The 27,879-nt window shown below is 41.6% G+C and overlaps 1 protein-coding gene across 3 annotated transcripts in view; it reads right to left on the bottom strand.

The window, feature by feature from the left end:
• The window catches only part of LOC126069349 (uncharacterized), a 92,972-nt gene extending 67,790 nt beyond the window's left edge, over positions 1 to 25,182 (bottom strand). For 2 of the 3 annotated variants that reach the window (XM_049872640.1, XM_049872639.1), the window contains exons 1-2: positions 24,885 to 25,182; positions 23,333 to 23,399 (exon numbers count right to left, since the gene is read on the bottom strand). In XM_049872640.1, coding sequence (XP_049728597.1) covers positions 23,333 to 23,399; positions 24,885 to 25,113 — 296 coding nt within the window. In that variant the 5' untranslated portion in view covers positions 25,114 to 25,182. Of the gene's footprint in view, positions 1 to 23,332; positions 24,209 to 24,884 lie in introns of those variants that run through there. The other variant, XR_007515913.1, reaches the window with a different exon arrangement.
• Positions 25,183 to 27,879: the final 2,697 nt, after the last annotated feature.

Below are 27,879 nucleotides of genomic sequence, written 5' to 3'. Positions count from 1 at the left end.
CACTTTTGATTAAGGACAGCACATTCAGAAAGAAGCTGAATAAAGACACGGAACACCTAAATGCCATAATCAACCAAATTGATCTCATAGACATATACAGAACACTCCACGCAACGGCAACCAACTATATTTTCTTTTCTAGTGCACATGGAACATTCTCCAGAATAGACCACATATTAGGTCATAAAGCAAGCCTTAGCGGAATCCAAAACATTGAAATATTACAAAACATCTTCTGTGATCATAAGGCCATAAAAGTGGAAATCAATAACAGGAAAAGAACAGGAAAAGCAGGGAAAAGAAATCAAACACTTGGAAACTGAACAATACCCTGCTCAAAAAAGACTGGATTATAAAAGACATTAAGGATGGACTAAAGAAATTCATAGAATCCAATGAGAACGAAAACACTTCCTATCAGAACCTTTGGGACACAGCAAAAGCAGTGCTCAGAGGTCAATTTATATCAATAAATGCACACATCCGAAAAGAAGAAAAGGCTAAAATCAAAGAACTATCCCTACAACTTGAACAAATAGAGAGCAACAAAAGAAACCCACAGGCACCAGAAGAAAACAAATAATAAAATTAGAGCTGAACTAAATGAAATAGAAAACAGAAAAACAATTGAAAGTATTAACAAGACCAAAAGCTGGTTTTTGAAAAACTCAACCAAATTGATAAAACACGGGCCAAACTGATAAAAGAAAAACAGGAGAGGAAGCAAATAACCCAAATAAGAAATGAGATGGGCGATATTACAACAGACCTGACTGAAATTAAAAGAATCATATCAGATTACTACGAAAAACTATACTCAAACAAATTTGAAAACCTAGAAGAAATGGGTGAACTCCTAGAAACACACTACCTACCTAAACTAACACAAACAGAGGTATAACAACTAAATAGACCTAAACGAAAGAAGAGATTGAAAAGGTAATCAAAAAACTCCCAAAGAAAAAAAGCCCTGGTCCAGACCGCTTCACTGCAGAGTTCTACCAAACTTTCAGAGAACAGTTAACACCACTACTAGTAAAGGTATTTCAGGGCATAGAAAAGGACGGAATAACTACCAAACTCATTCTATGAAGCCAGCATATCCCTGATACCAAAACCAGGTAAAGACACCACAAGAAAAGAAAATTATAGACCTACATCCCTCATGAATGCAGATGCAAAAATCCTCAACAAAATTCTAGACAATACAATTCAACAACGTATCAAAAAAATAATTCACCATGACCAAGTGGGATTCACACCAGGTATGCAGGGATGGTTCAACATTAGGAAAAGAGTTAATGTAATCCACCACATAAATAAAACAAAAGACAAGAATTACATGATTTTAGCAATTGATGCAGAAAACGCATTTGACAAAGTTCAACACTCATTCATGATCAAAACTCTCAGCAAAATAGGAATAGAAGGAAAATTTCTCAACATAATAAAGGGCATTTCTACAAAGCCAACAGCCAACATCACCCTAAATGGAGAGAGCCTGAAAACATTCCCATTGAGATCGGGAACCAGACAAGGATGCCCTTTATCACCACTCTTATTCAACATGGTACTGGAAGTCCTAGCCAGAGCAATTAGGCTAGATAAAGAAACAATTGGCTTCCAGAACGGCAAGGAAGAAGTCAAAGTATCTCTGTTTGCAGATGACATGATCTTATACACAGCAAACCCTAAGGGATCCTCCAGAAAACTACTGAAACTAATAGAAGCGTTCAGCAGAGTATCAGGATACAAGATAAACATACTAAAATCAGTTGGATTCCTCTACACCAACAAAAAGAACATCGAAGAGGAAATCACCAAATCAATGCCATTTACAGTAGCTCCCAAGAAGAAAAAATACTTAGGAATAAATCTTACCAGAGGTGTAAAAGACTTATACAAAGAAAACTACAGTACACTTCTGCAAGAAACCAAAAGAGACTTACATAAGTGGAAGAACTTACCTTGCTCGTGGATAGGAAGACTTAACATTATAAAAATGTCTATTCTACCAAAAGCGATCTATACATTTAATGCAATTCCCATCCAAATCCCAAGGACATTCTTTAGTGAGATGGAGAAACAAATCACCAACTTCATATGGAAGGGAAAGAGGCCCCAGATAAATAAGGCATTACTGAAAAGGAAAAAGAAAGTGGGAGGCCTTACTTTACCTGATTTTGGAACCTATTATACTGCCACAGTAGTCCAAACAGCCTGGAACTGGTACAACAACAGATACATGGACCAAAGGAACAGAATTGAGAATCCAGACATAAATCAATCCACATATGAGTAGTTGATATTTGACAAAGGCCCCAAAAGAGTCAAATGGGGAAAAGACAGTCTTTTTAACAAATGGTGCTGGCATAACTGAATATCTATCTGCAAAAAAATGAAACAAGACCCATACCTCACTCCATGCACAAAAACGAACTCAAAATGGATCGAAGACCTAAATATAAAATCTAAAACAATAAAGATCATGGAACAAAAAATAGGGATAATGCTAGGAGCCCAAACACATGGCACAAACAGTATATAAAACATTATAAAGGATGTAGAAGAAAAACTAGGTAACTGGGAGCTCCTAAAAATCAAATGCCTGTGCTCGACTCGATGGCAGTGCATTTGGTTTTTTGGTTTATGCTCATTCAAAGACTTCACCAAAAGAGTAAAAAGACGACCTACTGACTGGGAAAAGTTTTTAGCTATGACATTTCTGATCAGTGCCTGATCTCTAAAATGTACATGGTACTGCAACATCTCAACTGCAAAAAGACAAATAACCCAATTTAAAAATGGGCAAAAGATATGAATAGACACTTCACTAAAGAAGACATTCAGGTAGCTAACAGATTCGTGAGGAAATGTTCACGATCATTAGCCATTAGACAAATGCAGATCAAAACTACAATAAGATTCATTTCACTCCAATAAGGCTGGCATTAATCCAAAAAGCACAAAATAATAAATGTTGGAGAGGCTGTGGAGAGATTGGAACACTTATACACTGCTGGTGGGAATGTCAAATGGTACAACCACTTTGGAAAACAATTTGGTGCTTCCTTAAAAAGCTAGAAATAGAACTACCATAATATCCAGCAATCCCACTTCTTGGAATATATCCGAGAGAAATAAGAGCCTTTACACGAACAGATACATGCACATCCATGTTTATTGCAGCACTGTTTACAATAGAAAAAGATGGAAGCAACCAAGGTGCTCATCAATGGATAAATGGATAAATAAATTATGGTATATTCACACAATGGAATACTATGCATCGATAAAGAACAGTGAGAAATCTGTGAAACATTTCATAACATGGAGAAATCTGGAAGGCATTATGCTGAGTGAAATTAGTCAGTTGCAAAAGGACAAATATTGTATAAGACCACTATTATGAGAACTTGAGAAATAGTTTAAACTGAGAAGAAAACATTCTTTTGTGGTTACGAGAGGGGGGAGGGAGGGGGGTGGGAGAGGGCCATTCACTAATTAGATAATAGATAAGAACTACTTTAGGTGAAGGGAAAGACAGCACACAATACAGGGGAGGTCAGCACAATTGAACTAAACTAAAACAAAGAAGTTTCCTGAATAAACTGAATGCTTTGAAGGCCAGCGTAGCAGGGGCAGGGGTCTGGGGACCATGGTTTGAGGGGACATCTAAGTCAATTGGCATAATAAAATCTATTAACAAAACATTCTGCATCCCACTTTGAAGAGTGGCGTCTGGGGTCTTAAACGCTAGCAAGCAGTCATCTAAGATGCATCAATTGGTCTCGACCCACCTGGATCAAAGGAGAATGAAGAACACCAAGGACACAAGGTGATTACAAGCCCAAGAGATAGAGAGGGCCACATGAACCAGCGACTACAGCATCCTGAGACCAGAAGAACTAGATGGTGCCTGGGTACAACTGATGACTCCCCTGATAGGGAACACAACAGAGAACACCTGAGGGAGCAGGAGAGCAGTGGGATGCAGACCCCAAATTCTCATAAGACCAGACTTAATGGTCTGACTGAGACTAGAAGGACCCCGGTGGTCATGGCCCCCAGACCTTCTGTTGGCCCAGGACAGGAACCATTCCCGAGGCCAACTCTTCAGACATGGATTGGACTGGACAATGGGCTGGAGAGGGATGCTGGTGAGGAGTGAGCTTCTTGGATCAGGTGGACACTTGAGACTATGTTGGCATCTCCTGCCTGGAGGGGGGATGAGAGGGTGGAGGGGGTTAGAAGCTGGTGAAATGGACACAAAAAGAGAGAGTGGAGGGAGAGAGGGGGCTGTCTCATTAGGGGGAGAGTAGTTGGGAGTGTGTAGCAAGGTGTATATGGGTTTTTGTGTGAGAGACTGACTTAATTTTTAAACTTTCACTTGAAGCACAATAAAAATTATTAAAAAAAAGCCTAATCTTGTAGGTTGTGCCCTCTCTCATTAACATAACTGCCGCTAATGCCACCTCATTAATATCATAGAGGTAGGATTTAGAACACATAGGAAAATCACATCCTATGACAAAATGGTGGACAATCACACAATACTGGGAATCATGGCCTAGCCAAGTTGACACATTTTTTGGAGGACACAATTCAATCCATAAAAGTGACTGTTCCTGTATTTATCGGTCTTCCCTTCCCTCCGCTCACCATCACAACGCACATTGCACTGAATGCTTCATGAAGAAAAGAACTCTGGTTTTCTATATTCCCACGGGCTACCTGTCTGCCACATAGTGTGAGCTCAATAAATGTCTGCCATTGGGCTAACTGATTGATTTAGATTTAGACTGGTAGATGTGGAGATTGTTTTCAAAAGATAAGTGCTCATTAAAATTTGGAGGATTGAATCCTGGGAACTAAAACTACCCTCTCCAACTGATACAGAGCCCCTGTATCAATTTTTTTTTAAACCAAGGATTATGTGACTTTATGCTGAGAATTGTGAGTCAGGGACTTGAGCACATGCTAATGATCAACTGCAGTTTTACAGACATTCTCCAGGGCATGGTATTGGGTTCTCTTCTTTTCTTGGTCCACACTCTCTCCCTAGATAAACTAATATAGTCCCTTGGTTTTAAGCACCAAATATATGCTGATAACTCCAAAAATCCCTGTGTCTAGACCTGCTGTACCCTATGATCTTCTTACTTCTATAGCTATCACATTGGCTATTCACTACCTTCATTTGAATGACTCACAAGCTTCATCAACTTAGCATGCCCAAAACAAAACACTGGACATTTCATTCCAAATATGTCTCTTCCCCCGTCTCAGTAAATGACACCTTAATACACCTAATCATTCAGGCTAAAAAGCCATTAATTATCCTTGGTTCCTCAACCCAGTCATCAGAAAGTCCACTATTTCTAACACCCAAACACATTCCAAAATCATAGTTTTATTTCCCACCCTGGACCATGCTAGTGGTCCCTAGGCAATATCATCTCTCACCTGTAATAGCCTTGTACTGGCCTTCCATCTTTGACTCCTGTCCCTCTAAAGCCTAATATCCACATAGATGCAAGTGGATTTTTTTCCTTTTTTTTATTTTAATTTTTATCGTGCTTTAAGTAAAAGTTTACAAATCAAGTCAGTCTCTTATGCAAAAATTTACATACACCTTGCTATATACACCTAGTTTCTCTCCCTGTAATGAGACAGCACACTCCTTCTCTCCGCTCTCTATTTTCATGTCCATTCGGCCACCTTCTGACCCCCTCTGCCCTCTCATCCCCCCTCCAGACAGACTCCGCCCGCATAGTCTCATGTGTCTACTTGATCCAAGAAGCTCACTCTTCACCAGTATCATTTTCTATCCCATAGTCCAGTCCAATCCCTGTCTGGACAGTTGGCTTTGGGAATGGTTCCTGTCTTGGGCTAACAGAAGGTCTGGGGACCATGACCTCTGGGGTTCTTCTAGTCTCAGTCAGACCATCACTTTGTCTGGTCTTTTTAGGAGAATTTGAGGTCTGCATTCCACAGCTCTCCTGCTCCCTCAGGGGTTCTCTGTTGTGTTCCCTGTCAGGGCAGTCATCACTTGTAGCCGGGCACCATCTAGTTCTTCTCGTCTCAGGCCGAGGTAGACTCTGGTTTATGTGGCCATTTCTCTCTCTTAGGCTCATAAATTACCTTGTGTCTTTTGTGTCTTCATTCTCCTTTGATCCAGGTGGGTTGAGACCAATTGATGCATCTTAGGTGGCCACTTGCTAGCGTTTAAGACCCCAGACGCCACTCTCCAAAGTGGGATGCAGAATGTTTTGTTAATAGATTTTATTATGCCAATTGACTTAGATGTCCCCTGAAACCATGGTCCCCAAACCCCCGCCCATGCTACACTGGCCTTCAAAGCGTTCAGTTTATTCAGGAAGCTTCTTTGCTTTTGGTTTAGTCCAGTTGTGCTGACCTCTCCTGTATTGTGTGTTGTCTTTCCCTTCACCTCAAATAGTTCTTATCTACTATCCAATTAATGAAAACATCTCTCCCTCCCTCCCTCCCCACACTCATAATCATCAAAGAATATTTTCTTCTCTGTCTAAACTATTGGAAAAAATTTTTTGAAAGTTTTGTTGAGATATGCTTTACATATTATACAATTCACCCATGAAAAGTATACAATTCAATGTTTTAAAAAGTTCACATTGTGTGCAAACAACACTACGATCTAATTGCAAAACACTTTCATTACCCCTCCCCAAAAAACCCCAGTAGCGATTAGCAAACACTTGTCATTCTTTCAGGCCTGTTGTTGCTGTTGTTAGGTGCTTCCATGTGGTTTCTGACACATAGCAACCCTATGTACAACAGAATGAAACACTGCCCGGTGCTGTGACATCCTCACACCCGTTACTATGCTTGAGCTCATTTGCAACTACTCTGTCAATTCATCTCGTTCAGGGCCTTCCTCTCTTTTGCTGACCCTCTACTTTACCAAGCATGATGTCCTTCTCCAAGTACTGGTCCCTCCTGATAATATGTCCAAAGTATGTGAGAAAAAGTCCATCCCTAAGCAATTATTAATCTACTTTCTGTCCTAAACCAAAAAAACCAAACCTGTTGTTGTCAAGTCGATTCCGACTCATAGCGACCCTACAGGACAGAGCAGAACTGCCCCATATGGTTTCCAAGGAGCGTCTGGTGGATTTGAACTGCTTTCCTTTTAGTTAGTAGCTGTACCACTTAGCCACTACGCCATCAGGGTTTTAACTTTCTGTCCTAGATATACCTATTTTACACATTTTATATAAATGGAATCATACAATATCTGCTGGGAAACTTTTAAAATGCTTATCATATACTGTCGCTTCCATGACAAAAACATTCCACTGTACATCCATTACACTTAGAATATCATTCAAACCACCTACCTTGTATTAAAAGCCCATGTTGCTCTTTCCCAGTCCCTGTACTTTTGTATTGTGGTCTCAGCTCAAATGTCACCTAACAAGAGAGCCTTTTATTTTCTCCTATTTGAGACGGTATTCTCCCATAGCACAAATACTCTTTATCAGAGCACCTGTGGAATTTGTTCTTAGCACTTAACTATGATATAAAGTTATTTATTATACATATAATAAATATTTTATATAATATTTATATCATATATATGTATATGAATATAACCTCATTAGGTTTATGTCCCATGAAATCATGCTACCTCTTTATTATGCCATTTCAAGGGACTTGGCTATTGCTTGCAGAGAAATGTGTGGGAGGGGAGGGAGAACTTAAGCAGAGGTGTACCATGATCTGACTTAACTTTTAAAAGGATCACTTTGGCTACTTACTATGTTGAGAATAGAGTGAAGACGGGCAAGGGTAGGAGCAGGGAGATGAGGTAGGAGGTGATTGCTGTAGGCCAGGCCAGAAATGGTGGCAGTTTGGACCACCCTGGTAACAGCCAATATGATGAGAACTGCTCAGCTTCCGGATAAATGTTGAGATTGACCCAACAGAATGGATGAAGGGTATCAGAGAGGAGTCAAGGATGACTCCAGGGTTTTTCCCTGAGTGACTAGAAGAATGGAATTGCTATCAGCTGATATGGGAAATGCTGCAGTTAGAACAGGTTTTACAAGTCAGGAGGGGATTAGAAATTCTGTTTTGGACACGTTAAGTTGTCTCTTTGACATCCATATGGAAATGTTGAACAGGCAGTTGTATATACAAGTCAGAAATTTGGCTGAAAGGGCTGTGCATAATATATATAATATATATAGATGGTGTTTAAAAGCCATGAGACTATATGTGGCCTGCTATGGAGTGAGTGTACATGGAGAAGAGCAGAAGATCACTGACAGACACCTGCGACATAAAGAGATCAGGGAGAAGAGGAGATACAGGCAGAGGAGGCTGAGAAGTTGCCATCAGTGAGGTAGGAGGTCAACCAAGACTGTGGTGTCTAGGGAGCCATATGAAGAAAGTATATCAAGGGAGAGGCAGCGGTCAACCATACCAAAAGCTGATGCCAGGTGAAATAAGATGAGGACTGAGGATGGATCATTGGATTTAGCAAAGCAGAGCAGCTACATTGGAGGATTGGGCGATAAAGCCTGATTTGGACGCGTTTACGAGCAAATGGGAGGAGAGGAATCAAAGAGTCTAGACAACGCTTTAAAACAGTTTTGTTGCCAAGGTGAACGAAGAAATCAGGTGGCATCTGGTGTGGGAAGAAGGAGTATACTTAAGATGGAAAAAGGCAATACCATTGCACTGAAGGGAAGTGCTCAGTGGAGAGGGGTGAAATCAATAGCACAGGGATAGCACAGAGAGAATTGTTGGAGCAGTAACTTTGAGTAGGCAAGAGGACACAGGGACCTTGTATGCGCAGGAGGGATATGGAATGCGCAAGGAGTTGCAAATTATGATGACTAGGATGAATTTCGTTACTGGATGGGGAAGAGGTCAGCTAGGCATTCTAGCCCCCTTGAACTCCTCTAGCTTAGGTCAGGCATCTGCCTATTTGTTGAGCCTCTGTGTCTGACGAGCATGTATTATATGTCAAGAACTTTTCTGAGCACCTTACTAACATTTAATATTCCAAACGTCCCAATATGTAGGCTATATCATGATCCCCATTTTACAAGTTAGGGATCTGCAGCACAAGGAGGTTAAATGAATTGGCCAAAGCACTTAGCAAGCGATTGGAGGAGTAAAGTTTTGAGTGCAAACACTCTGACTCAAGGCAGTCATATAATGCTAGGCTCAGACCTGCTGGCAAGTCAGTGTGGAATCATTCTTCCTGCCCTTACTGGTAATAAGCCTACCCACTGAACCCATAGCCACCTTGAATGATCACACACTAGCAATAGTCTGTATGTCTGGCATCTGTCTCTGTTTCCTGTATATCACTGTTCCTTCAGTGCTGGAGCTCTATTCTGAATCTGAGACTGAGTGACAGGGCCCCTGTGATCCTGACTTGCTTAAATTAGACCCCTTCCCTGAAGGCTGTCCCAGCTCCAAGGAGAGCAGGCATCCCAGAACCACAGAACCACCCTCCCACTGACTTTTGGAACGTACTTACGGCCTGAAGGCCTGTTGCCTGACCAAGCCAGGACACTAAGCTCCTTGGAATATTAACAACTCTAATCAAGCTGGAAGGCCACTGTGTCATTTGGGACAGTATCATTTAGACACCTAGGCAGTGGTTAAGCATTAGGCTGTTAACCAAGAGGTCGGCAGTTCAAATCCTCCAGCCGCTCCTTGGAAACCCTATGGGGCAGTTCTACTCTGTCATATAGGGTCGCTATGAGTTGGAATCAAATCAACGGCAATGGATTTTTAGGCTTACTCGCACACATAGTCCGGCCTGTATGTTCTCCATGGGGCTTCCCAGCCTGCTTCATCCTATCTTCTCCCTATTCCATACCAACTTTCTGTAGTGAAAGACCCTATCCAATATGACCTCAAGGGATAAGCCCTATGGTGAGGTGGAGCCCCACCTTCAGGATAAGCCTTGAGGATAGATAGTGCTGATCACAGGGCTGGGTCTCAGGTCACAGGGCCCAGGCATATCCCAGGAAAAAAGGAAACATTTTTCTTTCTTTCTTTTTATCATTGTACTTTAGATGAAGGTTCACAGAACAAACTACTTTCGCATCAGTTAGTACACACATTGTTCTATGACATTGGTTAACAACCCCACGACATGTCAACAGTCTCCCTTCTCAACCCTGGGTTCCCTATCACCAGCTTTCCTGTTCCCTCCTGCCTTTCTGTCCCTGCCCCCGGGCTGGTGTGCCCCTTTAGTCTTGTTTTGTTCCATGGACCTGTTCAATCTTTGGCTGAAGGGTGAACCTCAAGAGTGACCTCATTACTGAGCTGAAAGGGTGTCCAGGGCCCATACTCTCAAGGGTTTCTCCAGACTGTTTGGCCAGCAGGCCTGGTCTTTCTTTTTGAGTTAGAATTTTGTTCTACATTTTTCTCCAGTTCTGTCTGGGACCCTCTATTGAGATCCCTATCAGAGCAGTCAGTGGTGGTAGCCGGGCACCATGTAGTTTTATTGGACTTAATCTGGTGGAGGCCATGGTAGATGTGGTCCATTAGTCCTCTGGGCTAATCTTTCCCTGGTATCTTTAGTTTTCTTCCTTATTCCTTGCTCCCAAAGGGGTGAGACCAGTGAGTATCCTAGATGGCCTCTCACAGGCTTTTAAGACCCCAGACGCTATTCACCAAAGTAGAATGTAGAACATATTCTTTATAAACTATGTTATGCCAATTAAGCTAGATATTCCCTGAGACTATGGGCACCACAGCCTTCAGCCCAGCAATTCGGTCCCTCAGGGAGTTTGGATGTGTCTTTATAATTTTTATTTTAATAGAGCTACCATGACCTCGCCTTGTACAGGTTGTGCTGGCGTCCCCAGTATTGTGTACTGTCTTACCCTTCACCAAAGTTTCCACTTGTCTATTGTCTATTAAGTGTTTTTCTATCCCCACCCCTCCCCTCCCTCGTAACCATCAAAGATTGTTTCTTTTTGTATGTAAACCTCTTCATGAGTATTTACAGTAGTGGTCTCATACAATATTTGTCCTTTTGTGATTGACTTAGCTCACTCAGCATGATGCCCTCCAGATTCATCCATGTTATGAGATGCTTCACAGATTCATCGTTGTTCTTTATCGTTGCATAATACTCCATTGTGTGTGTGTACCACAGTTTCTTTATCCATTCATCTGTTGATGGACATCTAGGTTGTTTCCATCTTTTTGCTATTGTGAACAATGCTGCAGTGAACATGGGTGTGCATATGTCTATTCGTGTGATGATGCTTACATCTCTAAGATATATTCCTGGGAGTAGGCTTGCTGGATCATATGGTATTTTTATTTCTAACTTTCTAAGGAAGCGCCATATCATTTTCCAAAATGGTTGTCTCATTTTGCGTTCCCACCAGCAGTGCATAAGAGTTCTGATCTCCTTGCAGCCTCCCCAACGTTTGTTACTTCCTGCTTCATTGATTCATGCCAGTAATGCTGGGGTGAGATGGTATCTCATTGTGGTTTGGATTTGTGAGCATTTCCTCATGTGTCTGTTGGCCGCTTGAATGTCTTCTTTGGAAGTGTCTGTTCATTTCCTTTGCCCATTTTTTAATTGGATTACTTGTCTTTTTGTTGTAGAGGTGTTGGGTTTTCTTACAGATTTTAGAGATTAGATCTTTGTCTGATGAGTAATAGCCAAAATTTTTTTCCCGGTCTGTAGGTTCTCTTTTTAGTCTTTTGGTGAACCCTTTTGATGAGCATAAGTGTTTAATTTTTAGAAGATCCCAGTTATCTAGCTTGTCCTCTGGAGCTTCTGTATTGCTGGTTGTGGTTTGTATCCTGTTAATGCCATGTATTAGGGCCTCGAGCGTTGATCCTATTTTCTCTTCTACGAACTTCATGGTTTTCTGGCTTTATATTTAGGTCTTTGATCCATTTTGAGTTAGTCTTTGTATATGGTGTGAGGTATGGGCCCTGTTTCATTTTTTTTTGCAGATGGACATCCAGTTTTGCCAGCACCGTTTGTCAAAAAGACTGCCTTTTCCCCCATTTGATGGGCCCTTGTCAAAGATCAGGTGGCCATAGGTGGATGGATTTACATCTGGATTCTCAATTCTGTTCCGTTGGTCAATGTATCTGTTGTTGTACCAGTACCAGGCTGTTTTGACTACCGTAACTGTATAGTAGGTTCTGAGGTCAGGTAGTGTGAGTCCTCCTACTTTATTCTTCTTCTTCAATAGTGCTTTACTTATCTGGGGCTTCTTCCCTTTCCATGTAAAGTTAATGATAAGTTTTTCTATCTCTTTAAAGAATGTTGTTGGTATTTGGATTGGAATTGCATTCTATTTGTAAATTGCTTTGGGTAGAATTGTCATTTTCACAATGTGGAGTCTACCTATCCATGAGCATGGTATGTTTTTCCATTTATGTAGATCTCTGTTGGTTTCTTGCAGTAGTGTTTTGTAGTTTTCTTTGTATAGGTCTTTTGCATCCCTGGTTAGATTTATTCCCAAGTATTTTATTTTTTTTAGGGGCTATTATAAGTGGTATTGCTTTCCTGATTTTCTTTTCATTGTTCTCTTTATTGGTGTATAGGAATCCAACCGATTCTTGTATGTTTATCTTGTATCGTGCTACTCTGCTCATTCGATTGGTTCCAGTAGTTTTCTCGTGGAGCCTTTTGGGTTTTCTATGTATAGTATCATATCATCCACAAATAGGGATAGTTTTACTTCTTCCTTACCAATTTGGATGCCCTTTATTTCTTTTTATTGCCTTGGTGCTCTGGCTAGGACTTCCAACACAATGTTAAATAGGAGTGGTAATAAAGGGCATCCTTGTCTTGTTCCTGTTCTCAAGGGGGATGTTTTTGGCCTCTCTCCATTAAGAACGATGTTAGCCATTGGTTTTGCATATATGCTGTTTATTATGTTGAGAAAATTTCCTTCTATACCTATTTTATTGAGAGTTTTTATCAGGAATGGGTGTTAGACTGTTGAATGCCTTTTCTGCGTCGATTGAATGATCATGTGATTCTTTTCTTTCCTTTTATTTATGTGGAGGGATTGTGTTGATTGATTTTCTAATGTTGAACCATCCTTGCATACCTGGCATGAAACCTACTTGGTTGTGGTGTATCATTTTGTTGATATGGTGTTGAATTCTATTGGCTAGGATTTTGTTGAAGGAGTCATTTTTCTGGTATGAGCCAGTGAGAAGAAGCTCAGACTCCAGGAGAAGAAAGGAAGACAGGAAGAAGAGAGGGCACTCAGGTCATTGGAGACCCATATTTGGAGGGGAGCTGATTTTAGAGTTGAGCTCGTCCTAGGCACCCATCTCCCTTCTACCTGCTACAATTGCCCTGACCCATTAACTGCAATCAAGGTGTCTGGGTGACCTTTTTCCTGCAGATGGACATTTGACATCTTTTTACTCCTTCATCCCTTTAAACAGTGCTTTAGTTAGCATGCTTGAGCGTGTCTCCCTCTTTTCAGAGATGAGCTTCTCTAAGGTGCTCCCCAGCCCAGCTGTAGTGACTGCAGTAAAGGTCAGTGAGCTGGTACTGGGGCATCCTTAGCCCATAGGATGCTGTGAGGTGGAGAACAGTCACGAGAATTGGGCCATCAGCACTTCCGAAGTTCTGATAAGTAAGTGCTGGGCATTGACAGGCTGTGTGGTAGCTGAGTGGAAGTGGAAGGTTGCAAACCTGGGGTGTCCACTTGATAGCTTGGTGACCTAGTCAGAGTTACCTAACTTGTGTCAGCCTCAATTTACATCTCTGAAAAGTGCTTTATAGACATGTCGTGGAAAATAAATCAGTTGATCTTCACAAAGCCCCTAGACTTCTTAAACTATCAGTGGTGAAGGAGGAGTATTTGGTTTTTTTTTTTTGAAATCCATCACGGATAACTACATTTGTATAATACAAGGAAAATGAATTAATAGAAAGAAGAAAAAAATGACAAACACATACAAAATACAAGCCCCGATTTTTTTTATAACATCAAAACAACTCTTTAGACTTTTCTAACCATGTACTCTCAAATTCTGTACTTATTGCAATGCAAATCGGCAGCAACATTTTGCAAAGTGGCAAAAGTCCACAGACTGCACTTTTACTGGTACTGCTCTGGCATAGCGCCTGACCCATCAGAGACATTTGATCTGTGGTTGCTATTACAAGGGAACTATTACAAAATACGGTTTTTACCATGAAGAAGCTTAAATGACAAGAAATTTAAAATAAAAAGAAGAATAAATACCAAATGATTTAATTGTTGACTGAGTCCCAAGAGAGTGTGTGAATGAGTAAAACTGTACAGGAGTTCACAAAAGATGTCACAGTGTTCAAGACTTCTTCTGGGCCTTGAGGGCAAAGAAGGATGGAACTTATTTTGTAGCTTTATGTTTTCTATGATTGTAAGAAAGCTTCATGTTCATTGCACAAATTTCCACAAGCCCCGAAAGTATAAAGAGGCTGGGAAATATTTAGCCTTAATCCCACAATCCAGAGGTTGCTCGTGCTAATATGTGTATTTCTTCAATGCATAATCAAGATAATAATAATCATGTGAATATGAATACCAAGAAGAAGGAAAAGGGTGAAGGAGAAGAATACATACACAGAAGGAGCCCTGGTGGCACAATGATCAAGCACTTGGCTGCTAATTGAAAGGTTCGAGCTTGGAACCCACCAGCTGCTTGGTGGGAGAAAAGACCTGGCGATCTGTCCTCATAAAGATTATAGCCTGGCAAACCCTTTGGGGCAGTTCTACCCTGTCAAATAAGGTCACTATGAGTCAGAATCGATTCAACGGCACACAACAACAAAAAAATACATATACATATATTTATGTATGCCTTGGTGTTGCAAAACAGTTAAGCACTGGGCTAACTAACAAAAAGGCTGGCAGTTCAAACTCACTCAAAGGCACCTTGGAATAAAGGTCTGGTGATCTGCTTCCCAAAGGTAGGTCAACCTTGAAAACCCTATGGAAGGCAGTGCTACTCTGCACACATGGGGTTGCCATGAGTCGTAATTGACTCGAGGGCAACTGGTTTGTATTTAATGCTAAGCACACACTTATAAATATGCACACCAGTTTCCTGTATATCAGTACAATTATTATGACTCAGAGCATCCAGTATTAGGACTGTGAGCCTCATCAGCCCCCTTGGCAAAGACTCCCACAGTTATTGTGTCTGGGAGTCCCCACCCACCGGGTGGCACAAATATGCTAACGAGAGACCTATCTATTTGCTACAGCCTCCAAGCAGCATCCTCCACGTCCCCTAAGAGAGCTTCACTGTAGCCTTCAACTAAGTTGATGACCCCCACGAGGTCAACATTGACCATAAGCAGCTAACGTACCTGCCAGGATCCAGGTGCCTGAGCTGAGCTTCATTCTGTGTGGAGGTGCATGGAAAGGCCCTGTCCTCAACTCTGCACCCAAACATGGACTCAGAAGTAGTGCTGCCAAACCCACACTGCTCCTCTCAGGAAAGTAGCCCCCTCACTTTCTTCCCCCAGATCAAGGCTATCTTTAAGGAAGTCCCCAGTCTCCTACACAATGCACCAGGCAGCATTGCTGAAGCTTCACAGATACTACTTTGATCCTCAAAACAATCCTAGAAGGTAGATCTAATCAATCTCACTTCACAGATCAGGAAACCAAAGTTCAGGAAGGTTTTTAACACCACAGGACTGATAAGAGATAGAAGCTCTGAAACGATGATCTCGGCAGTTTACAGTGCGCGCTCATGCGCGTGCGCACACACACACATGCATACACACATTCTCTCTCACACCTCCTCAGAGAAGGTGAGGCAGGGAAGTGGAGAGGGTCATAGTTCCAGGACAGTTACTGTAAGTAGGTGGTGCCCTACAGCCTTCCTTGAGCCCTGGAACATGGAAGAATACAATTCCTGGCACCCAGCCTGTACAGCTCCAAGGGCCAGAGGCATGGCAACCTGCTTCTCAGCTCCTTCTGCTCTGTGTTCCCTCTCCCTGCTGTGAGGCTTCTCTCCCTCTTGACATGGCCCTCTTGGAATGTAGCTTTGGAAAGAAAGCAAATGTACTTGCTATTCTCTGCAAAAACTAGTCTTAGGGATCCCTCCTCAGAGAGAAAACAAAACGCGTTTGTGCAGGCGGAATGGAGGAATAGGAATAAGCCAGATGCCATGACAGGGAATAGGAGATCAGCACACAAAGCAGCAGCCAAGTATCTGGAAGGAAGGAGAGGATTGAGGAGGGAAGGCAGTAGAGCCCTGCCCTGTGACCTAGAGCTGCCAGCACAGGGAAGGTTTCCTCAGAACTCCTAAGGGGTCCTTTGGCATCTCTTCCTCCCTCCAGCTCAGTAAAATCAGACTGATTCCCTGAGAAAACCCCTGCCCATGGCATGCGGACCATTGATATGAGGCTTGGAAACTGTAGCTAACAAATACTGAAAATTCCTGAAGAACATCAACCTCACAGGACCTCAACACAAGACAGTGGTCATCCAGCCCATGCCACCAACAGAGGAGGAACGGCCTCGCCTTCCCTTCACCATGTGGCTGATGTCCTCCCTCCCCCGTCCCCCAATCCTCTGCCGTCTGTCCGTAGATTCCCTGGGGGCAAGGTACGGGACTCCAGCAACTGAAAGTGGGGGCATCTAGGCCCAACCCTGTGGCCCAAGGACCAGGAAAACCACGACTCCACTCCCACTATTCCCCAGACCCTTGTACCTTCCCAGTCTGGGCAAGAAGTGAGTGGATCACTGGTGAGATTATGTGAGAATAAAACCAGGAAGTGGGTTTTGTAAAAATGTTTCTGAATTATCAGTTTTAAGAAAATTGGCATAACTGAGCATGCCAGAAGAGTAGAAGAGGCTGTACCTAGATCAGGGCCTAGGTGGATCTCTATATGTGAGGGTTTCCCTCAAAGTCACCTGCAGTCTCTCCACATCAGCATCCATGTTCCCATATGTATGCCGAAAACAGTTCCATGAGTGCAGTCGGCACCAAGTTGGAGATGGGAAAGCAATGGAGCAACTAGTGGGATGTACCATATTTACCATACCAAGAAACCATAGACTTACAGTAGCCTTCACCTTCCAGTGCACCCTCCTGTGTACTGCTTTACAAAAAGCTAAAAGCCAAGTTTGCAGTTTTGAGATACCGCGGGTGGTGGTGAATTTGGGTACTGCCATATCTGACTCCTAAGACAGAGAGGTCAAGGTTGGACTGGCTGCCCTGACCTCCTTCTCTATTTCAGCTCCCCACCCCTACCCCAGCTCTGGAAGACTATAAAGGATGTGGATAGGAAATGACTCCTTCTCTGTCGTGATCGAGACTGTGGACCTTGCTGCTAGGGCGATCCTGCACAGCTCTTAGACCAACAGCAGAGAACAGCTCTTGTCCTCTTCCTGTGCCAGATAGGATGGAGGAGGTGAGAGTGTGCCTGAGGAAAGTCACGCATTTTGCCCCCTGATCCTGGGGACATATTCCTGAATTATGAAGGAGTAGAAATCGTAGCTATGGCTATTATTTATTGAACAACTATTATGTCCTAGGCGTGTATTTCTATTATTTAATTTCACCCTCACTACAACCGTATGGGATAGAGTTTATAGTCTTCCATTTCCCAGATTAGAAAACTGGGATTCAGAGAGGTTATATAGCTAATACATGGCCATCCAAGGTCCATGTTAAACGTCAGAGCTAAGATTCGAAACAAGGACTCTCAGAGCCTGAAATATGCGCTTTGCTCTTAAACATGAAGTGACACTGCCTTCCATTTTCTGTGAGCGGGTTCAAAATGCTAATATGGGCTGTGCCAGGTTTTAGATGAAGTTTCAAACCACTAGAGGGATATGAGACACCATAAATTGAAAGGGAGGCACATTTACACAGACTGTCTGTTAGCAGAATCTCACATTTTAATAAACACACTCTGTTGTACAAAGACAAAGCAACTTCTTTGTTTTCCACAGCTAATCCTGCCTTTTAATGGGTATTGAGTGCTCTTCTTTGGATCCTACTTCTATAGCTATTCAACTTGAGGATTGTTACTGGACTCCTCTTTCTGGAATTATGGATGCCCCTGAGATTTGGCTGCAACTCATATTTGACGCCACGGTCAGTGCCCAGTGTAACCTCCCCTACAGCAATGGCCTCTGAACATTTTTGATCACATACCAATAATAAATGATATTGAGCACATGTGTATTTAATAATGGTGAATTTACTAATACAGTAATGAACTGTACTGATATGCAATGCACATTATAAAACATGCACTAAAATAAGACATTTTTAAATGGATGCGATAAAAACAAATATGCACAGAACTTCTAATGTTTTCTTCCCACATCTCAATTGTTCTTCTTGCCCACCCTGTGTGTGCACACACCCCATTTTGTAGACCGACATGCCCCAAGATCCCTCCATTCCAATTAGAGTGGCCCTAGTGCACTCACCAACAAACATTCAGCTGCCTTCTGTACCCTTCCACGAGGCAGGTGAGATAGTCTCCCTCTATTCTAAGGCAAATGAGAAGCTGAGAACAGTTCAGGAGTGCAAACATGGGTCATCTCTCTCTCTCCCTGTTCACTCTAAGTGAAGTATTTTCACACGGTTTGCAATAAATCTTTCACCTTCCAATAGCCATAATGCCCACAGTGTTGTTGGCAAGTGTCCTCTCTATATTTGGCTTTGCCATTCATCTAATACTGCTACTTAGAAGATTTTTTTGGAAGATGTCTCACTCCTTCCTTTTTCTCTTTCCTCCCCACACTTCTTCTAGAAAGAAAGCTTTTTCTTTTACTTCCTCTTCCGATTTGACAGAGATTTAATCTCCCTATATAATGTCACCCTTCTTCTCAAGGAGACATACACCCTATCCTCCACACTGGGTCCATTATGACTGTAGGAAGGCAAAAGATTTATTGCAAAAAGAATGGCAAATACTTACATTTATTATTTTCAGAACGTTGTTGTTAGTTGCCATCGAGTCGGCTCTGACTTGTAACGACTCTGTGTATAACAGAACGAAATGTTGCCCTGTCCTGTGCCATCCTCATGATAATCGCTACGTTTGAGCGCATTGTTGCAGCCACCTTGTCAATCCATCTCTTTGAGGGTCTTCCTCTTTTTTGTTGACCCTCTACTTTACCAAGCATGATGTCCTTCTCCAAGGATTGATTCCTCCTGATAACATGTCCGAAGTAAGCGAGACAAAGTCTCACCATCCTCACCCCTAAGGAGCACTCTGTCTATGTTTCCTCCAAGACAGATTTGTTTGTTCTTATTTTTTTGCCAACACCATAATTCCAATACATCAATTCTTCTTTGGTCTTTTTTATTCACTGTCCAGCTTTCTCATGCATATGAGGCGACTGAAAATACCATGGCTAGGTCATGTGCACCTTAGTTATCAAAGCGACATCTTTGCTTTTTAACACTTTAAAGAGGTCTTTTGCAGCATATTTACCCAATGCAATACGTCATTTGATTTCTTGACTGCTGCTTCCAAGGGCAGTGATTATTGAGCCAAGTAAAATGAACTCCTTAACAACTTCAATATTTTCTCCATTTACCATGATGTTGCTTATTGGCCCAGTTGCGAGCATTTTTTATTTCTTTATGTTGAGATGTAATCCATGCTGGAGGCTGTAGTCTTTGATCTTCATTAGTAGGTGCTTTTTTTTTTTTTTAAGTTGTCTTCACTTTTGGCAAGATTGTGTCATCCGCACATGTTAGGTTGTTAACGCGTCTTCTTCCAACCCTGATGCCACGTTCTTCCTCATGTAGCACAGTTTCTGAGATTGCTTGTTCATTATATAGACTGAATACTGAAGGCCTCTTGATCCGTGTACAGGTCCCGCATGAGCACAATGCAGTGTTCCGGAATTCCCCTGCTGGCGTAGTGGTTTAGAGCTCAGCTGCTAACCAAAAGGTTGGCAGTTCAAATCCACCAGGAGCTCCTTGGAAACCCTATGGGGCAGTTCTACTCTGTCCTATAGGGTCGCTATGAGTCGGAATTGACTCAACGGCAAAGGGTTTGGTTTTGGAAACCCTGGTGGTATAGTGGCTAAGTGCTACGGCTGCCAACCAAAAGGCTGGCAGCTCAAATCCGCCAGGCACTCTTTGGAAACTCTATGGGGCAGTTCTGCTCTGTCCTATGGGGTCGCTGTGAGTCGGAATGGACTCGACAGCAAGGGGTTTGGGTTTTGTTTTATATTCTATGTATATGCATGTTTTATGTAGCTAAAATAATACCGTAAATGGGGTTTTATGTCCTGATTTTTCACTTGACTTTAAAAAATCATTTTTCATGCTATTACATTGTTTTCATAACCCTCATAATTAATGAATCCATAGTAGCCATTGAGTGGGTATAAATAACGTTTTTGTTTATAAATTTAGGCATATGAGCCTTCACAAAGATATAAAAATCAAATCATATTTTCTCACACATTAAACAAATTGCAGTTTTCAAAATAATAAAATTAGATGTAATCAGAACTGACCCTAAAAATACAGAACACTTTATATCCATAAGTCTGATTGACCCTAATGGCAGAGGGAAGGAGCCTCAAGCCTCTCTCAATCGCTGTCAAACTGTGAGATGGGGGCAGGCAGGAACTGAGGCAGAGAAAGTGGTCACCATCTAACAGAGGGGCCACTTGCCCCTTCTACCATCCAGCTATACGGAGTGTGTCAACCCCTGATCCTGGGCACCCAAAACGGTAAAATGATGCTGACATTGGAGAAACCTTAATTAAGAATCCGGGAAGCAACTGAGAGCTGAAGAGAATCTATGCTGATTTCCAGAGCCCCTTCCATCTCTGGATGAGGGCCTACCTGGGGAAGAGAACTTGAGAGCACTCATTTGGATGGATGATATTCAAAATAATTTGCAAATCATGTGGTAATTTAAATCAATACATAAATTAGTACATAAATGAAAAATTATAAATGTACTATTTGTGATAAAACTAACACGGGATAGAAGTTTTAGCTTAAAAGCCAGCTTCTATTAAAACGCATATACAATACTTGATATGATTTCCAAAATCTTTTGCAGATCTATCACTATAAGCAGCCTGTTGACGTCCAAGTATGCTTCCTGTTTCCATTATTTCAGTTTCTACTTTCTCAGGCATTTCATTCTCTCTGCTGGTTATTTGAAACAAGACACTAAACCTAAAGTTTATTGAGAAAATATTTTTAAACGTTTACTTCACGTCTTTTATTGCTCAAGCCAGAGATAATCGAATGTGACTTATAACAAATTAAAACATTTGGAAAGTTTTCTGAAATGTTGGTTATAATTCCAGACTTTCTCCCTAGGGTGGAACTGGCAACATCTTTTCCAATAGATGTTCATGTAAATATTTTCTCATCAACTCTATTCTCTCAAATACAGACTAAATTAAGTTTGGTAAATTATTTCAGATGCTGTTGCTTCCGAATTTCACATTTTAAGTAAATTTTTAAAAAGCTTTTAGGCGAAACAGTTGAAGGGTGGCCAATCGGTGTGTTTTGCCCAGGACCATCCCGATTTTAGCGCTGAAAGTTCGTGTCCCCAGAAACATCTCCGGGGGCACACGAAAAGTCTCAGTTTTCAGAAGTGGGTGCCGAAGGTTGGGGGTAAAGTACAGCACTTTTAGGGTGGCCCAGAAAATAGGGCCTGAGAGCAACGTTGTTTTTAGTGGCAAATGGACACCACATATGTTATCTGCCTTCCGGAGTTGCTATGGCTCTTTTTTCCCCTGACCGCTGATGTTGGTGACTCTAATTTGTGGTTCACAATAATGGGTCATACATTGTTGCATCACTCTCAGTGTTGCAAAGTAAGTGTGCAACTAAAGTGCATTGTAATAGGGAGCTTTAACAGTGTGTGTTTGACTTCGTCCGTGGATCACCTGCTGTGATCCAAGATAGTGCTAGTTTACCTTTTAACATTGTGAATATTGTGACCATGTTTTAAAATTCAGACAATAAAAATGAGAATGGTTACTACACAAATGCCAGCGTAATGGAAAAAGAAGGCCAAACTATTGTGTTTTTTTAATGACAAGTGGAAGAACACATAGAACTAGATTCAAACCAAAACCAAACTGTTGCCCTCAAGTCCATTCCGACTCATATCGACCCTACAGGACAGAGTAGAGCTGCTGCATAGGGTTTCCAAGAAGCAGCTGGTGGATTCGAACTGCCACCCTTTCAGTTAGCAGCCTGAACTCTTAATCACTATGCCACCAAGGCTTCTAGGTAAATAACCAAAACAGAAGATACAATGCAATACGCAGAAAAAAAAATTCTGTTGGGCACGGTGAAGAATGGCACGTGAAAGCAATCAAAATTCTCCCCAGAAGATGCCGATGTTCCGTTAAAAATAGAGTCCACGGGATTAACGGGGGTATACCGCACTGAACTAACAGGCTTTATCATTTCGTTCCAGGATTGCTCAATGAAACTGAGTAAAGTCAAATTGTCTGATTCTGAGATTGCAAATAAGTTGTCCTCTTGTTACCGAATCCTAGAAGGTGGGTCCTTGTCCGGCACACTCGGACTTAACCGATGATCTGGACACCGGTCTTTGAGAAAAAGAAACTAAATTACTGCAATGTGCAGAGCAAGGAGCCGGGAGGAAGTTCCTCAGATCCCATTCTCCCAGCTACGGGGAAACAGGGCTTACATGCGTGTGGTTTGGGCAGCAAGATGATGGCCACACAGGCCTACTGGGCAAGGAAAATTCTGGAAGGTGGCCAGGAAACAGGAGGTGGCGTGGTTCTTGTTGGACCTCTAGCTTCAGGAATAGGGTCCCGGTGACGATTTTTCTTCCGATTCATTCCACCTGTTGCTGCATCCTCTGTCAAGGTCAACTAGTGGTCACAGCTGACCTTTCTGTGCATGTGGGTCGGTCAAATCTGGCCTGGGCTAGTTTAAGGACTAATGGAAATTTACTGGCATTTGTAGGGTCAGATTACACTCTGGGCAAACAAAAGGGGAAAGTTTGATAACAGGTAAGTCAGTCCCTTACAATACAGAGTTGATCCCTTAAGGTCTAACCAACAGTCCTACGTTCTACAACATATCAAGTGGTATGCCAAATCAACTCAACAAAAACATTCCGCCTAGTTCTTATGTAATTTGATTTGAAAAATGGACCTTCAAATAGTCTTCTTGATACCTATGAATATTTTTAAAAAACCGCAGACACATTAAAAAAATCTTGCTGTTATCTTGTCAAAATAAAGTATGTCTAGCACCCAAATACATTTGAAAGCCCTGCACTTTTATCTCCCACCCTGAACCACCCTAGGGGTCCCAAGGTAATATCACTTCTCACCTGCAGTAGCCTTGTACTGGTCTTCCTTCTTCCACTCCTGTCCCTCTAAAGCCAATTATCCACCTCCCTACAAGTGGAAAAAAAATTTTGAAAGCTTTATTGAGATATACTTCATGTACTATACAACTCACCCATGAAAAGTACACAATTCAATCCAGTGTTTTAGTAAGATCATATTGTGTGCAACCATCGCTACAATCTAATGGCAGAACACTTTCATCATCTCCCCTCGCCCAACAACAACAACAAAAAAACCCAGTAGCCATTAGCAGATACTTCTCATCCTCCAGGCCTGTTATTGCTGTTGCTAGGTGCCTCCAGGTGGGTTCCGACTCATGCCAACCCTGTGTACAACGAAACGAAACACTCCCCGGTGCTGTGCCATCCTCACAATTGTTACTATGCTTGAGCCCATCGTTGCAACTACTCATCCCGTTGAGGATCTTCCTCGTTTTTGCCGACCCTCTAATTTACCAAGCATGATGTCCTTCTCCGGTTACTGGTCCCTCCTGATAACATGTCCAAAGTATGTGAGACAAAGTCCAGCCCTAGGCAACTACTAATCTACTTTCTATCACAGATATAACTATTTTAGACCTTTCATATAAATTTCAATATGTGCTGGGAAACTTAAAATGTTTATCCGATCATGTCACTTCCCTGCTAAAAACGTTCCAGTGGCTTTCCACTAAGAATAGCATCCAAACCACCTACCCTGTATTAAAAGTCCAACATGATCTGCTCTTTCCCAGTCTCCGTAGTTTTGTATTGTGGCCTCAGCTCAAATGTCACCTAATCAGAGCGCCTTTTATTTTCTCTCTATTTGAGGCAGTATTCTCTCTTGGTATAAATACTCTTTATCAGAGTACCTGTGGAATTTGTTCTTAGCAATTAACAATGATATGAAATTGTGTATTTATTCTGTGTATAATAAATATTATATATATAATATTTATGTCATATATATATGAATACAAGCCCACCAGATTTCTGTCCCATGAGATCATGCTTCCTCTTTTTTATGCCTCAGTGAGCCCTCTCTCAGAGACCTTCAGCACTGCCGTTCCTGGGAGCTACCCTATATGTGTTTAAAGGCTAACTAAACTTTGTTCACATATCTGCATATTGAGAAGACGGTGAAAAATGTGCAAACTCCATCCAGTCTAAAAGCTTCTGACCAAAGAAAATAAACAGGTCTTACCTGCTAAATGTCCTGCATACCTTGTACACTACACTGGTAAAAAGGCATGTGAGTGAATGTTTTTGGTCACTTTTCAATTTCCTCAAAACATACAGAAGGACTTAATGAGAATTTTTGCGTGTATAGAAACGGAAAGAGAGAGCCTCCATAGACATGTGCCTATAAGGTGGCTATCACTGTTGCCAGCCATAGAAAAGATGTTAACACGTCGACTTGCCATGAAATCATATTCTCAACGTGTAGTACAAGAAGAATGCCCTTCTCTAATTTGGAAATATACTGAGGATGAGCGTGCAGAAAAGGATTATAGTAAAACAGAAATTTATATGCTGTTTCTCCAAAACTACTCACCGCTCTTTGAGGAGGCCGTATGGAACCCAGAAACAAATGAACTGACTGCACCTGAGCTGTTCCATGCTATGTGTAGATAGCAACAAAAAGTCACCTGAAAAATGATATGGCACTTCCTTAGAAAACTAGAAATAGAAATACCATATGATCCGGCAATCCCACTCCTAGGAATATATCCTAGAGAAATAAGAGTCATCACACCAATAGATTTATGCACACCCGTGTTCATTGCAGCATTGTTCACAATAGCAAAAAGATGGAAACGACCTAGACGCCCATCAACAGAGGAATGGATAAACAAACCGTGGTTAAAAAAAAAAAAAAAAACCCAGTGCCATACACACAATTGAGTATTACCCAACGATAAAGAACAACGATGAATCTGTGAAGCATCTCATAACATGGGTGAATCTGGGGGGCATTATGCTGAGTGAAATAAGTCAACCACAAAAGGACAAATATTGTATGAGACCACTACTGTAAATACTCATGAAGAGGTTTACATACAAAAAGAAACAATCTTTGGAGGCGGAACCAAGATGGCAGAATAGACAGGTGCTTCCGGCGAGCACTCTTTACAACGAAGACCCAAAAAAACAAGTGAAACGAGTATATTTATGACAAAGTAGGAGCCCTGAGCATCAAAGTCAAGCTTAGAAAACGAACTGAGGGGCAGGGGGAGGAAGAGACGGTTCAGAAGCGGAGAGGAGTTACTGGACCTGATTAATGGGGAGCCCTCAGGTGCCATTCCGGGAGCAGCGGCAGAGGGCTGGCACTAGCGTTCGGCTGCAGTTTCCTCGGGGAGAAGCAGCCAGCCACACAGCCTACTCACACCTCCGGAACCAGAGAAGAACAGCACCCTTGGCAAAAGCTAAGTATTTGCATATATTTTACCATGTCCTCCTCCCCCCGCCTCCAGGCCAGCTTCAGCAGCTGAATTCCCTGGGCCTGAGATAGGCCCTGCTGAGCGCCTAGAGCCATCCTCCCGGCCTTAGAGAAGGAAAAAAATTGCAACTGTGGGAAAAGATAATTTGCCATCTCCGCTGAACAGGCCCCTGCCTTTTTCAGAGTGTGACCCCCGGATGCAACCAGATACCGGTACCTACACCAATCACCCCTGCCCCTCTAAGACTGTAGGACAGAGCTTGTACCACACACTTGGTGATCAGCTACCTGGACACCTGAGCTGAATTCATACAAGAAAAGTGAATGGACTCCTAGGCTGATATACCTGATAACAGCTCTCGGCATCTGGGGACAGGACGTCGGAGGTCCAAAGGCAAACATGATCAAGCTAGCTCACTTGAGGAACCCATCCGGGCATATCAAAACAAAACAAAGCAAGAAGCTACAACACAGTAAGCAAACATAAAATAAACTAATACAATAACTCATAGATGGCTCAGAGACAACAGTCAATAAAAAGTCACACAAAGAAACAGACCATGATCACCACAGCAAGCTCTCAAAACAAAGAATCAGGGGATCTTCTAGATGAAAGTGCCTTCCTGGAAATACCAGAGGCAGAATACAAAAGATTAATATGCAGAGCCCTTCAAGACATCAAGAAGGAAATGAGGCAACACGCAGAACAAGCCAAGGAACTCACAGATAAAGCAATTGAAAAAATTAAAAAGATTATTCAGGGACATGATGAAAGATTTAATAAGCTGGAAAAATCCATAGACAGATAGCAATCAGAAATTCAGAAGATCAACAATAAAATTACCGAAGTAGACAACTCAATAGAAAGTCAGAGGAGCAGAACTGAGCAAGTGGAAGGCAGAATTTCTGAACTTGAAGATAAAGCACTTGGCACTAATATATTTGAAGAAAAACCAGATGAAAGAATTTCAAAAAAATGAAGAAACCTTAAGAATCCTGTGGGGTGGGACTCTATCAAGAGAACTAACCTATGAGTGATTGGAGTATAAGAACTCCGGGGAGGGATAATAGAAAATAAAGAGAGAATTGTTGAAAATTTGTTGGCAGGAAACTTCCCTGATTTCGTGAAAGATGAGAAGATATCCATCCAAGGTGCTCATTGAACTCCACGTAAGGTAGATGTTAAAAGAAAGTCACCAAGACATATTATAATCAAACTTGCCAAAACCAAAGATAAAGGGAGAATTTTAAGAGCAGCTAGGAATAAACGAAAAGTCGCCTACAAAGGAGAGCCAATAAGAATAAGCTCGGACTACACGGCAGAAACCATGCAGGCAACAAGGCAATGGGATGACTTATTTAAAAAACTGAAGGAAGAAAAAAGCCAGCCAAGAATCATATATCCAGTAAAACTGTCTCTCAAATATGAAGGTGAAATTAGGGCATTTCCAGTTAAACAGAAGTTTATGGAATTCGTAAAAACCAAACCAAAACTACAAGAAATACTAAAGCGAGTTCCTTGGTTAGAAAATCAATAATTTCAGGTATCAACCCAAGACTAGAACACTGGGCTGAACAATCAGAAGTCAACCCAGGCAAGGAAAAAAAAAAAAAAAAAGCCCAAAACAGGATAATAGCGATATTATTATGTAAAAGAAGACAACACCAAAAAATAAAGAGGGACTAAGAAATGTAGTCATAGATCTTCCATATGGAGGGGAAGACAAGGTGATACAAAGAAATAAAAGCTAAGTTTGAATTTAGAACAATAGGGGTAAAAAATAAAGTAACCACAAAGGAGACAAACTATCCTACACATCAAAATAAAATACAAGAAAAAAAAAAATAGAGACTCAGCAGAAACAAAATCGACAACAACGAATATGAAGAAAGGTCAATATATAAAGATAATCTTCCTAGCACATAAAATTAAGCGGGAAAAAGAAACTGTCAACAACACACAAAAAAAGATATCAAAATGATAGCACTAAATTCATACCTATCCATAATTACCCTGAATGTAAATAGACTAAATGCATCAATAGAGAGACAGGGAGTGGCAGAATGGATTAAAAAACACGATCCCTCTATATGCTGCCTACAAGAGACA

The sequence above is a fragment of the Elephas maximus genome, chromosome X (genome assembly GCF_024166365.1).
Source record: "Elephas maximus indicus isolate mEleMax1 chromosome X, mEleMax1 primary haplotype, whole genome shotgun sequence".
NCBI classification, from domain to species: domain Eukaryota; kingdom Metazoa; phylum Chordata; class Mammalia; order Proboscidea; family Elephantidae; genus Elephas; species Elephas maximus.
Note: the sequence above shows the minus strand (reverse complement) of the source record. Positions and strands in the feature narration are given on the sequence as shown.